General features: G+C 32.8%; 2 protein-coding genes across 3 annotated transcripts; both read right to left on the bottom strand.

Moving 5' to 3' along the window:
* Nucleotides 1–4,329: 4,329 nt before the first annotated feature.
* Nucleotides 4,330–6,770, bottom strand: LOC105331790 (neuronal acetylcholine receptor subunit alpha-2). Its single transcript, XM_011434123.4, has one exon. The coding sequence runs from the start codon at nt 6,508–6,510 to the stop codon at nt 5,281–5,283; it is 1,230 nt and encodes a 409-aa protein (XP_011432425.1). The 5' UTR covers nt 6,511–6,770; the 3' UTR covers nt 4,330–5,280.
* Nucleotides 6,771–8,212: 1,442 nt separating this feature from the next.
* Nucleotides 8,213–12,068, bottom strand: LOC105324175 (acidic phospholipase A2). 2 transcript variants are annotated; one of them, XM_020065492.3, is made up of 5 exons: nt 11,927–12,017; nt 11,732–11,786; nt 10,578–10,719; nt 9,881–9,993; nt 8,213–8,923 (listed from the first exon to the last, which is right to left on the bottom strand). In XM_020065492.3, exons 2-5 carry the CDS (start codon nt 11,748–11,750, stop codon nt 8,748–8,750), a joined length of 450 nt encoding a protein of 149 aa, XP_019921051.3. In that variant the 5' UTR covers nt 11,751–11,786; nt 11,927–12,017; the 3' UTR covers nt 8,213–8,747. The 2 variants fall into 2 exon arrangements, with proteins under 2 accessions (XP_019921051.3, XP_065935044.1); XM_066078972.1 differs by lacking the exon at nt 11,732–11,786 and having other exon boundaries at nt 8,222–8,923; nt 11,927–12,068.
* Nucleotides 12,069–13,942: the final 1,874 nt, after the last annotated feature.

Below are 13,942 nucleotides of genomic sequence, written 5' to 3'. Positions count from 1 at the left end.
AAAAAATACAATGTAAAGACGATTTTGGCTATTTAATCTTTTGTCACGCTTTTCCCTTTGTCATTTTTGGGTCAAATAATTACATAATTAGCGGATTAATGTGCATTGAATATGTATACGGGATATTGGAAAACTACAATATCATTTATTTCAAGAAGTGTTTGTTTTCTAGCTTGATATTCAAATCCATGCCTACCAAAATGGATATTTCATATCAAAACTGTTTTAAACCTCTCGCAGCGCACAGAAGTCCGTGTACATTGTACATGAATGTGAAAGGGTTAAAGAAAAAGCAAGGTTATTATTTACTTTTGCTAGATACAAAATAAATAGCAACGGTTGCATTTTGTGCAATCATAAACCTCAATAAGCATTCTAAGTTATCGGGTCTAAGCAATACTAAACAGCCAATACTAGTAGATGATAAAGAACATAAGAAATTACCAACGACTACTGAAAATCACCAATTTTCGGGACAACCAGTTTCTTCTTTGAGATCATCCCACGTTAAATGGGAAATAAACCCAAGCAAAACATCCATGATGATCATGCGTATTCACTATGCTTTTCTAGTTGATGAAATATTGCCTAAGAACAAACGATCTGGCGATTCCAAACAACTTCAATACATAATGTCGAATGTGTCGTTCAGCATTCGACTAATTGTTTTTCGTCGGTTCATTTTTCCACTTAGTTGTCATCATACTCGTGTAATTATACTATAAAAAAAATAGTATTGTATTTTGTTTGACTACTAGATCAAAAAATGCATTTGAATTTTCTAAGCAATTATGTTGCTTTAGAAAGTGCTTTAAGATTCTCCGATCCTTAGTTTGAAAGTATTTTTTTCATCATAAAAATGTGTTATTTATCCTTCAAACTTTATAAATGAAATAAGACAAAAAGAAATTTGTTTATGGTATCCAAAATTTTACGAATTTATTGCAACTTTGACCACAATAGATATACATGTACATGCAATGGAATAAACATACAAGTTGAGATCAAATTAGAAAAAAAAAGGTTTAATCTGGTGCAAAGGTGGCTCAAATACCTATCCATTTAAGTAGTAGGTCGCCGTGAATCCACAAAGCCAAACAGTACATTGAATAGCAACGGGTAGTATTAACAGTACAGTGCTAATTAAATTTGTCTATTTAAAAGGCAAATTTATGATACGAAAAAAAAATTGGATAATTTAGAGTTATCGAACATTGCTGAGGATCGGAGATAGTTCAGATCTTTATAAAAATTGTATTTGTTACCGCTCCTTCTCTTAAGGAAAGAGGTGCTACACAAGTCGCCTCAAACGCAGTCGACGCCATTTTACTACGATTCCACACTTCCCGTAAAATGCGCTATTTAATTTCATGCAATATTTAATATAATTTTGGACAACTTTAGTACATTGAGCTCCTTTTTTAAAGCAATTCTTTTCAATTAAATTTTTATAAAGAAAGTTTATGTTTCTAGTTTTACTAGAATAAATATAGATTTTTATCATACTTTGTTTACAACTTTGTTTAGGAAATTTTAGTTTACCCAGAAGCTTTTTCCCTTCAAAGAAACGCCCTTTCAAAATTCGACATCATACAATAAAATTGTTGCAATAAAAATGTTTAGAAAGTTATATCGCCTTTTCAAGGGATGGTAAAATAAAAACAGTTATCCATGATTATTCTAAAACACTTGCAAATACTTTTGGTCACTAATAAATAATAATTTGAGAAGTATATTGGCAAAGTAATCTAAGGTGGAATGAATCATTTAAATGAGACTTTCGTGCTGCAAAAGTATAAGACAAACATTTTGAATGTGGGTACATTAAAGGAGTATTTTAAAAAAAAGTTTTGATTTTTTGATCGTATATTTGACAACAATTTCTTATCGCCTCTAATATTATGCTTGTTACAAAATGCAGTTGAATTAGTCGATTAACTAGGTTTATCGGCTGTAAACTGTAGTTTGCGGACGGAAAACTATAGTTATAACGATCTATATTTCACTTCTGCAAACCATAGTTAACACATTCATCTGTTTTAGAAGTGTAAAACTATATAATTAACACTGAAGACAACCATTTGAGATTGCAAAACATAGTTTATCTGATAAATATAGTTTCACGATTGTGAAACTATGATTAACAACTCTTAACCAAAGCTAACGAATGTAAATTAAAGTTTAAAGATATGAATCTGTATCTATCAGCAAAACATCTATTGTAAACGTTATTTATGGATAGAAAACTTATATTTGCATTCGTATCCGTTTTACAATCTTTAAATATGGTTTTACAGATGAAAAATTCGTAAACTATAATTAACAGTCGATGCGAATTTGGCGGGCCGTAATTGTGACATATACAATTTTGCTTCTTTTCATAAGGTTTATCTAAGTTTGTTTATATTTTAAGTTAATATATCATACTTTTTATTTCATGAAATTGATGTCTAACCTATACTTGGGGCTGACATATCAATATGTAATTTTTTTAAAGTGTAACATGATATATTTAGATAGGATCTGCTAAAAAAAAACCTACAGGTTATAAGGTAAATTGTACATTAATGCACAGTGTTCTCCTCTACAAAGTATCATGTAAAAGGGAAAATACATGTATGTTGATCTTAACACAAGGTTCCTATTCCAAAGGGGTAAAGGCAGATAATGGTATACTTCAAAAACAATCAATCAGATTATAATTAGCCGTTCTGATTCGTTACTGCTCTTGAACGATTCGAGAGCGGTAGCGTATCAGAACGGCTGCTTTTAATCAGATTAAAAAACAATGAAATGACATGCTATTTTAAAAGTCTTCTAAAAAGTTCTCTGTCACCCCAATAAATACTTGTTTTTATATAATTTTAATTAATTACTTTTTTTAAAACTGTATAATTTACAATGAGTATCATAGAGGTTCCCAGCAGTATTGAAACTTTCTTTTCTTTGAACTCATAAATAAGCTCTTCCATAGGCGTATACCGATTGCCCTGATGGTAGCTCGAAGATGAAATATTTTCCTAACTGGCTGGCACCTATGGGCTTTGTTAAATCCCCAAGTAAATAGCAGATATCAGTTGAGAGAAAGTTCAGCCACAAAACTTTGACTTATTTACCTATTACATGTATATATCTCCAACCGCATATACATATAAAATATGTAACCTTTCAGTGATCGGCAGCAAATACAAATAGTAAACTAAAATAATACCAATCACTGTTGTTTTACATATCCAGAGAACTTTTCCCGATACATTTTAGGAAATAAAACGTTATTATTATCGTAAACGACGTGAATTGTTTAACAACGACGAAAATACTGGAAATTTTTTACATCGCATACTGCGCCTCCTGACATGACTAGTTTTTACTTCTTCTTCTTTTTCAAGAATCAAATAAAACATCGACTGGATTTTTTAAAATTGTTTGTCAAAGGATCATGGAAAAAAACATAGACGCTTAGTTGCAGTGAACAGACTTTAAGATTTGTGTTCTGCCTACGCCATTTGTGGGACAATTCCTCACATATCGGATTTAAATGGGATGTTGAAATTCTTAACAAGAATTTGCCTAATGCATGGTACTTAAGGTCAGACGACACGTTTCTCAATTTTAGATAACTTTTTCCAGGAATTTTTTAATGGTTTACTACTACTTTGACAAGCTTTCTTGCAAAAAATTAGGGTACCTTACCAAGCATTTCTGGAAAATACTAGAGTATGCAATTTCCTATATAATCTTCTTGAAAATACACTTGAATTGCTGATATAAAGATAAATACATCTACAGCACATCGAAATTCACTAAATAAGAAATATATCTCCGCCGGGGCGGGGATTTAAACTCACGACTTCTAGAACCTATACGCTTCTGGCAGTGAGTGGCCACGGTTCTAACCACTCGACCATGTACACACATAACCAAATTCAAGTAAATTTTGATCATTTTTAAAGTAATTATAAAATTAATGTTTTTTATTGGAACTCTTTATTACGAGGAGATACAAAAAAGAATCTCGAGGAACGTGTCGTCTGACCTTAAAAGTATAAAATATCATTTCATCTAGAGCATTTTGGTTTTTAAAAATCCTTTATATTTTAAGTAACTATCTTTAGCTGTAATATTTTACACATCACATTCAAGCCATGCTTGTCAAAAAGAACGTCATTTAACTTAAGTTTGTAAAAACTAGATGTACTTAGATGTAAACCACAAAAACAATTTGAGTTCAAAGAAATGTAATGTTGACTGAAGTACAAAAGAAAGTTAATACAGTGGAATAACAAATCTGAAAATTGCGATCCGACCAATATGATTAAAAAGTCATAGTAATTAGTCAAAGTTTATTTCAGAACAGGCAATTGTTTTATTTAATACATTACATGATATTGGTTGATGTCATGCCTACATAACAATCATATCACCAATCGATACCGTCTGTATGATTATTGAAATGAAAATTGTCTCGTTTAGACTTTATCATTTAACGAATTGAAAATGTTTGTATCTAACCTTGAAAAGAACCAAAGGTGTTTGACAACCATGAAAACACAACCAATTTACAATACTATCCTAGCCCCAAGTATTCACTGCTATCAAAATTTGGTCAGTGTGGATCTGATACTGTAGATTGGCAAATAATCACGATGGTTTTAATTTCACTATGTATATTATGCGATTAAATATTTTCCCGCGAAATTAAACCCATCGTGAATACTATCATTAGTTTTCAAAAACGTTTCAATGCTTATATTCTGATCAATTGATTTTTAAGCAGCGTGAAATTAAAACCATCGCGATTGGTACTTTAATAGAAATCGTGAACTTTTAACACCATTGTATGCTAATGTATGCGATATTGCAATGTGTAACATTTTTTAGAGAGAGAAAAAAAAACGTAGTTCATGATATCAATCTCTAGCTATCTTCATTTATAAGAAGTATCTTGCAATAAAATCCGATGCATTATTTTATGGAAACCCGTTTTATCTTCGTTTCTCTGTGTTGCTATTTTTTATGTTAGTTTTCTGCATTGATGTCTAATTAATAGTCAAATAAACACCGCCCTTCAGATGACTTCTTTGTACACTCTGATTTGCCAGGTACTGGAATATCATTCTTTTCACAAAAGCTTTGTAAGCGAACTAATTAGAAATGGTGATTTACCTATATCTTATTAATTTGTGAAATGGTTAACATTGCTTGATCATCCTTTGATACCCAGGATTGAACTAAGAGAAGCATCAAGAGTAAAATTGTCAAATAATAGAATTTCCCCACTTACAACTTCACAGTCACAAGCAGAAAAAATATAACAGCAACAAAGACTACAACAGACAAGTTGCTAATGAAACATATCTTGTCCAAACGGGATGAAAGTTTCTTCCATGTGAGTGACAATGGCTCTGGTTTCTTTTCGTCATTGAATTCCTTCACTTTTTCTAAGTCGATGTGCGACGAGGATGTTTCGACAGCTCCTGACCTTTTCTTACAGGTCGAACAAGTAAGAATATTGTATATTTTTGTGAAAAAAGGAGACATTTGTTCGTTCTCGTCTTTATGGTGCAAACGCAAGATAAATATCGTCTCCACACAAATTAATGCAGAGATAAGTAAATACACGGTCAACACGTACCCCATCACCGGCATAGGTTTAGAAACTTGCGGAAGACCTTCTGACACATAAGTAAGAAAAACCGCCAAAGCTAGGAGACACGTGATGGAGTAGCCCACGCGCTCACCGCTGTCTGATGGCAAAATGAATACCAAAGTGTTCAACATCAAAATCGTAAACACGGGGATCAGAAGATTGGTAACGAAAAACATAGCCCGCCTCTTCAGTTTCAGACTAAACACGACAACAGAAAAGGTCGAAAGAGTCTCAGTTCTGGTCTCAGTGGACACCAGCTCCCAAGCTCCGTTTTCACTGAAATGGTTTAGGTCGACAGTAGTTTTTTCTGGATACATTAAAACTTCCTGTGTAGAGTAATCCCAAGCCATGACTCTCATGTCACATGTTTGCTCATCGAAAGGAAAATATCTGGTGTCAAAATCACAGGTTGTTTGATACCGATCAGCAATCATCCAATAGGCGGACCCATCTTCGAAATATTTAATTCTAGACTGCTTCATGCCGAGAAGGCCCACGTTGGTTGACATGGGGTTAAGGAAAGTCATTGAAGGTTTCCACACCACGGACTCATCAATAGTTAGCGTTAAAGTGTTCCCGTGCGAGGATGGAGTCCAACGGAGTTTTTCGTCTTTCCAAGCGATGGTGAAGCTTCCGACAGTGATCATCTCGCTCGTAACTTCGTCCAAGTTGGCAATGGTGATCAGGGTGAAGGATATCGTGACATTTATGGCAGTGCCCTGGTCCAGTACTGGTCTGCCATCTTTGTTGTATCCTGTCAAGATGGTGTTGTAAAGGTTGTCGTAGTCCGTCGACGTACCGCCAAAAGACTGCCCCGGTAACAGAAGCATGGAAATAACGATACCTAGCACTGCCATCATTGTAATTTTCCCCCAATAGAACCGGTTAACTTTTTTTCAGTACGATACTTCTTGCTCACAACTTTTTTCCAAATCGAAAACCTTTAAAATCTCACTCTTTATCAAAGCTAGTCTGCTTCTTAAATGGACTGATCAGAATAACTGATTGGTATTGAATTGTTAAATATCTCTTAGCTATTTACACACGGAATTGTTAAAAAGATCGGTTGTATTACAACTGTATTCTAACTAATCTGTTGTCAGACATTTCATTCTTGTGTGGTAAAAGTAGGAGATCTTTAAATAATTCGTTAATACAACAAGAAAAAACTACACCTGACCAGTATGGATTGCAGAAACATTGTCAGCAAATCGTGATTGGAAGGGATCTGTGGTGCATCGTGGAAACTAGACCAAAAACAATCCAATAAATGAAATGTTCTATATACATGTATAGATATTCCGCTTTGCAAAAATTTAGCATAAAGAATGTGGCAATGCAAAATACAAGAGTATAAGTGTTAAGTAAAAGAAGATACAAAACGAAAGAAAGGCAAACTTTGATGACATAACCAACAAAGCGAGTTGTATAACACAAGATATTACACTGAATTTATACAGTGTTGTTATTTAGCACTACGAAAGAGTTCGATAATACACCAGAGGGTGAAATTTGAACTTTACCAAGAAGAGAATGAATATGATGATACAGATTTTTTAAAGAGCTTGCCCAAAATCTCCTGAAACCGTATACTGACAATTACACATTCACTGGTTTTGATAATTAGATTTTTAAAAGATAATTTCTAACTCAAAGATATGGCCATTGACAAATCCTGATATCCTTTCATTTTTTTTTCAAGCCAATTACAATACAAAAAAAAGATTTTTAAAAATGAGCCATTTCGAAATAAATATCTTTTATTCTCGGCGCAAGATTTATAGTGGAATGTCAAAATTATTTAAGTAAACTTACTTATAAAATCGATTAATTCTCAAACTATATATTGACCTCAAAATGAATATTTCCAGGTACAAGACCCTTGCTTATTGGTTTATACCATTGGCGAGATGAAGATGTTAATCTGTATACACGAGTAACATCCGTTATTATAGTAACACAGAAGAGCAACCATTTTAGGATGAGACGGTTCAAAGTCTAGGACTGCAAACAGATCCCTGTCGGCATTCCTAACATGTGTGGATCGGGAGGGGGTGGTCCGGACCCCTCCCCCACACCTGGAAAATGCAAATTTCTTAAATTTACATAGTTAAATGAAGAAAAATATGTCTTGGATCCCTTAGCAAACATAGATTTGGAACCCCACCCCCCCCCCCCCGAAATTTTTTTTCTGGATCCGCGGAGGACACACATCTCTGCCATACATTCTTTCTGGAAATAATTATTTTGTAACAGTACTGGTGCTTCAGAGACAGACATAAGGAATGATTAGATTATTGTTTAACTTTATTAGATATGGACGCTGGTCCCTTGGATCTTGAATATTGGGGGATAGGAAAATTCTCGAAGCAGTCGATCATTAGATTTACTTCTGCCTGGACATACTACCTATAATTAGTTTTGTGCAACAAACATTAAGTACAAATGTATCTGAAAAGTCTGTATTTGCTATCATTCGTAAAAAGTTTTATTTTTGTATCAAGATGTCAATTATAGAAGAATACATGCTTTTTCCTCTAATTTTCATATCTACAAATGTATATAACTATCACATAAGGTGCTTTATCTACATTTTTAGGAAGTTTAAATTTTCACCCAAATATTAACCTTGTGAACTGGTTTTGCCATTACTCTCCTTTCATATGACTTCCGAACGATTGGCAACCCTTGCATTGCTTCAATATATAAATGTACAGATAAATACCTCTCCTCTTAATAAGATTTAAATCTTAAGTATCATTATTTAAGCTGTAACGCTTTTATCTCCGTAGAAAATAAATCTGTTTTAAATCTGTGTACATAATAGATTGTAGTTTGATGATAGAAATGGTATAGGACATTTCCCCTAATACAATAAGGTACATGTGTTGACAACAGTTCAGCAGGTGACGCACAAAGTGCGATATGATAAACTGCTTATACGTCTGTCGTTTAAATGTGTATAAAAACATAATTTCACATGCTATTTAGAATACTTAACAACTCAATGGTTGTATGAAATTTTAGGTTTTTTTAATCATAATATCATTTCCCATGCTATCATTATGTATCATTTCAATTTTTATTTTCATTTCAATCATTCTGCTTGAATTGGAATTCTTTTTTTTATGGAGAAGCCTTCTAATAACTTTGAAATGAGTTTCGCCAGTATTCCTTTGTTTGTACTGTTGTAGGCCTTACGGTTGGCATGGAAACATAGTGATGCCCTTCTGTCACAGTTACACAGCGCCCTCTCACAGGGACGTTCGTCATCTACAAAAAAGAAGAAGATTTATTTCGACTTTTTCATTATCCATGATGCCAGAGAGTGATGATTATATAATTACATTCTCCATTTTATATTCCTCCAGTGTCTTTGTTTAAGGTGGCTCTATACACCACTTTTTGATGACGCAGTACACAAAAAAGTAATAAGAAATCATTCTTTGAATATGATGTGATGCTCAAATAAGGTCGGGCGTGATCAAATATATCATAAAGCCTCTCGGACTGTATTTAATTTAGATTTGATCACCCCTGACCACCTCATAATACTCTTAGAGTGATTCTAATAATGCTACGTGTAAAGTGGCTTGTCTAATATTAATTAAATGGCGTTTTACTTACATTTTTTTATCTTTTTAACTTGTATCCAAAGTACTTAAATTTCCCCAAGCCACTTAAAGCGCGGGGATTTACAGGAGAAACTTATTATTTGGATGGGTTACATCAATGTGTGCACCGATTTATTCATTTGTTTATGAAGTAAATTAAATGCACGTGTTTGATGATAAAATCAAAATCTAGACCTGTTAATTGCTTATATTCTGCAATTTGTAGAAAATATTTGTAAAAATGGAGAATCAAAACTTTATGTATTTTCAGTAAATGTATACATGTATCAGCTCTAAAATTGTTTTCATTAAGATTTTGATTTAGCTATGATCCTTTTCAACTTGCTAGGCAGTGCATGAACGATTTGATTCAAATTTTCCGTCACTGGTTTGAAAAGTTCAACTCCTTCAAGGAATAAATTTCGCACTTTGATTACTTTATGTTTATGCAGCAAGTAGCGGTAATTATATAATAAATATTCATAGAATACACGAAATTTAAGTCAGGGGATTTCGGTATCTAATACAATCCATACATGTTTCTTATATTTGTCATTTTAAGAGTATTGAATATAAACATGAAATTAATATACATGTATTACGACTGTATACTCACGACACTCGATTTCCCCTTTGCTGATATTGAAGTTGTATTTGGTGGTGTAAACACTTCCACATGCTGGTCTTCCAATGATTACGGCATAGCAATTATCATGATGAAAACAGCATCTGAAAATTTATAAAGATTGCAAGAAAATATTGAAAAATAAAATAACCTGATTTTGATTCAGGCTGGATATGAAGGTGGCATCATTGTAGAAAAAATACATAATACATCTTTCTTTACACAAATTACTAGTAATTAATTGATTGCAAGAAGTGTGTTAAAATAACTAAATTACTGTTAATGTATATCAGTACTTAAGCTTCAAGAAACAGCCAAATCGTCTCCTGTGGACATTTTGAGTCTGACATCATCATCATCATCATGATTATTTTGTGCAGTCCGGGATTTTTTCTTAGTTCGCTGTAGGTTTCGATCAATTGATAAACAGGGCGTGTAGATTTCAGTCTGACTGTTTCTATAGAGCTATGAATTAACTATAAGTTTCCGTAAGAAATGGAAGGAATCATACTTGGTATATGTGTTTATCCCTATAAAATTAAAGTCAAAGAATGATTCCTAGATCCTCAATTCTATATCTATAATTATCGACTGGATTCTCCTTGAGGGCGCTTCAATCTAATACTTTGTCCCCGTTTCCCACAGTTTTTTAATTAAAAAATTGGTACTGACCAATACAATTACATACTCATCAATGGCGTCTATCACACTTCCGTTTCCGCCGAGACCGCACCAATTTCCATAGTCGATGAACTCAAAGGGGTCACGGCCAGTGGACGAATAGATCATATGACCGAACTGGGTCAAATCTCGCTTCCGTCTCCCGGCATCTAAGAATTTATACAGAAAATTGTCATTATTTTCATTTATTCTTAAAATGCAAAAATTATACAAGTTTGACATTTTTCTAAAGTTTTCTTCTTAATTGTGCCTAACGAAAATGTCAAAAAACTCAGAAAATTGCTTTGTCATGGGCTTTTGATATAAATGCACAAAGAATAATTCAAAATTATATACCGTTAAGTTTTGAAAATGAAAAGAGAACACGTCACCGGCTGTCAACTCTTTGAGAACTCCGTGGGGTACTTGATTAAGGTAACTGTATACAGAGTTTTCTTTTCACAAGCAATTAAATGATCCCCTTTACAAATGTTTTTCGTGCCGACTTTGACGAGATGTGCAGATTCATGGGACACCTCCATATTATGACGTACTTTATCTGAACAATAAAATGCTTTCTTTGGTGAGTCATGCGGGATATGAAGGTGGAGACATTGCAGAAAATATACATAATCCGCGTTAGCGGGTTATATAAAGTTTTTTCTGCAGGGATCGCTACGTATACCTTCATAACCCGCACGAATCATCAAAATGAGCATTTTATTTTTCATACTTACATCTGTCTTTTAACAAATTAATAAATTGATTGCATGATATAAGTTAAATTAACTAAATTACTGTTAATGTACATCAATACGTTAGCTAAAAGAAATAGCCAAATCGTCTCCTATGGGAATTTGAGTATGACATCATCATAAATATTTCATGCAGTCCGTGATTTTTCTTAGGTCGCTGTAGGTAAATGGGGCGTGTAGATTTCAGTCCTGTCAGTTTCAGTTGCTGTAGGTTTCGACCAATCGATAAACGGGGCGTGTAGCTTTCAGTTCTTAAGTTTCTATAGAGCTATGAATTTACATTAACTTTCCCTATGAAATAGAGAGAATCATTCTCGGTAGATATAAATATATCGAAATAAACAATGAAATCAAGTATAGTTTTAATTTTTTTTCCTTTCCCGAAATTGCTACCTAACAGTGTAGCGCAGTGGATTTAGAGTGTTACCTACGAATCTGTCAGTCATGAGTTCGAATTCCACTGGGTCTTTTATAATTCTTACCTAAAAATAAAATATTGTAAAATGTGAAAATTCTAAAATGATGAAATTATTTTAATTAAAATGTACTTTAATCCACATTATATCGACAGGTGTCCCACACCGCCTTAAAATAAACGAGCTGGGTACTATGAATCACCTACCTGTACCGTATACAGCTAAAGCCACAAGGACGAGGAAAATCCCCCGGTTCATTTCACATCCTCTGTATTTAACAAATGAAAGTTAGATTCCAGATACTGAAACCAACTATTTGCAGTAAAGGAAGTAATTGTGCAATGTCTTTTTTTGATTCATTTAATTAACATATGTTGTGTTTCATATCAACATGATTGATGTGAGATAGAATTAAATTTCAGCTAAAATTTAAATAAAATTTTTTGGCGTTACATGCACATTTATAAATGCATAGCATGTTCTTAAATCCGCATTAAGTCCGACTTGGCGGCACAATAAATTATTAGACTAAAAACGTCAAAGACATGGTAAAATTGCACCCACATATGTGTAATTTTAAGAAATTAAGAAGAAGGAAAACACAAGCATAGTTATATCAACCTGTACACTGTACATGTACATTATAGAAATGTTATTACTTTGAAACTGTATAAGGTTAACGGCAAGTAACCACATTAGATAATGTTCACGGTCAGCTAGGGTTCGTCTATTATTCATAAAGATTTTTTAAAATCATATTTATTTTTCTAAGATCATATTCCGGTTAAGTGGCGGAATATTCCCTTAATTAAATGTTTACTTTAGTAATCTCATTATAAGCCTAAAGAAATGGGTTTAGAAAATTCTGTCATGTAATGTGTATTTTACTAATTTTTAATCTAATGTTAAAAATTAAGTGACAATCATTGACGTGTTAAAATTTCAAACTTCAGATTGAAAATGAAAAAAGGAAAAGAGAAAGCAAACCATATGTACCATGCATGCCTTTTATTTTGCGCTTATTTGATTGTTTTGAGAGTCTTTTGCTTGGAAAGTGATTGAAAGGCCTCGAATATTGCTATCTTCATGCCATGTACGTGTAGAACTGTTTTCATTTCACTGTCAATTTTGAAATAAGAAACTAATTTTATTGAAAATAACATAAATGAACGTTATAAATCCTGCGTCCGAACGACTGATTACTTCTCTTAATTAAATGACTAAAATATAAACAGCAGCATTCTTCCAATGAAATGATTTTGTTTATCTTTTAGGAAAGCTATTACTTTTTAGTATTAACCTTATACTTCGTCCGTACATTCGCTTTTTGTACAACAAACTAAACCTTTGCAGTATCAGTGCGGTCCTTACCTTATAAAGCAAGTTTTGTAAATCCATAAGTATTGTTAACGAGAAGGCTAAACCTCCTGGTTATTAATTCCTAAATATTTATCTACATAGAAAAATTATACATTTATACTTTATTTATATTTTGTAGAGAGCCATTATAATTGTTTATTTTTTTTTTCTCTACTCACGCGTAAAGTGTATATTGTGTATATGTTTGTAATATTCTCTACTAGTATGTTGTAAATTAAAACCAAAGAGATAAAATAAACTGTTCAAACTTACCATATACATTGTTCGACTAGCCCCAGCTTTGCAATAGCATTGCTGTGCATGTAGACAAAAACTTTTAAAATTTCAACAATTTAAGCGTTTATTTATATGGCAATTTATATGTACACATTATATATAATATGGATAGTGTACACATGTGGTTCAAAATGCAGTCACCGAGTCTATACTACATTTTACAGAATTTGTAAAAAAAAAAATCCATTGCAGGCTTGAGAGTTTATCTATTTTGTCAATCTAACAATATACAGTTTGTGAATTTCCTTCGATTCTTAAGGCTACAGCAGTATTGATAGATATTAAATAGCGTTTTACAATGCAAATTTCCTTAACAGAAGGTAACGAGTTCATTGATAAATCACAAGTTATTTAATTACTTCTTTAAAATTTTATTTGTCGATAAATAATGAATTGCTGGAGAAAAGATCTTTAAGGGTCAATCAAAAAATACAAAGACTTTTGTCATTGCTATGATACTTAACGTCATATCATTACTTAATTTGGTAGACATAATTTAGCAAAAGTTGGTGTGGTGGTATTCTATGCACCAAATAATGACGGGATATATTGTTTTGTCGAACAGA

Source organism: Magallana gigas, chromosome 3 (genome assembly GCF_963853765.1).
Source record: "Magallana gigas chromosome 3, xbMagGiga1.1, whole genome shotgun sequence".
NCBI classification, from domain to species: Eukaryota; Metazoa; Mollusca; class Bivalvia; order Ostreida; family Ostreidae; genus Magallana; species Magallana gigas.
This window is presented reverse-complemented; position numbering and strand designations above follow the sequence as displayed.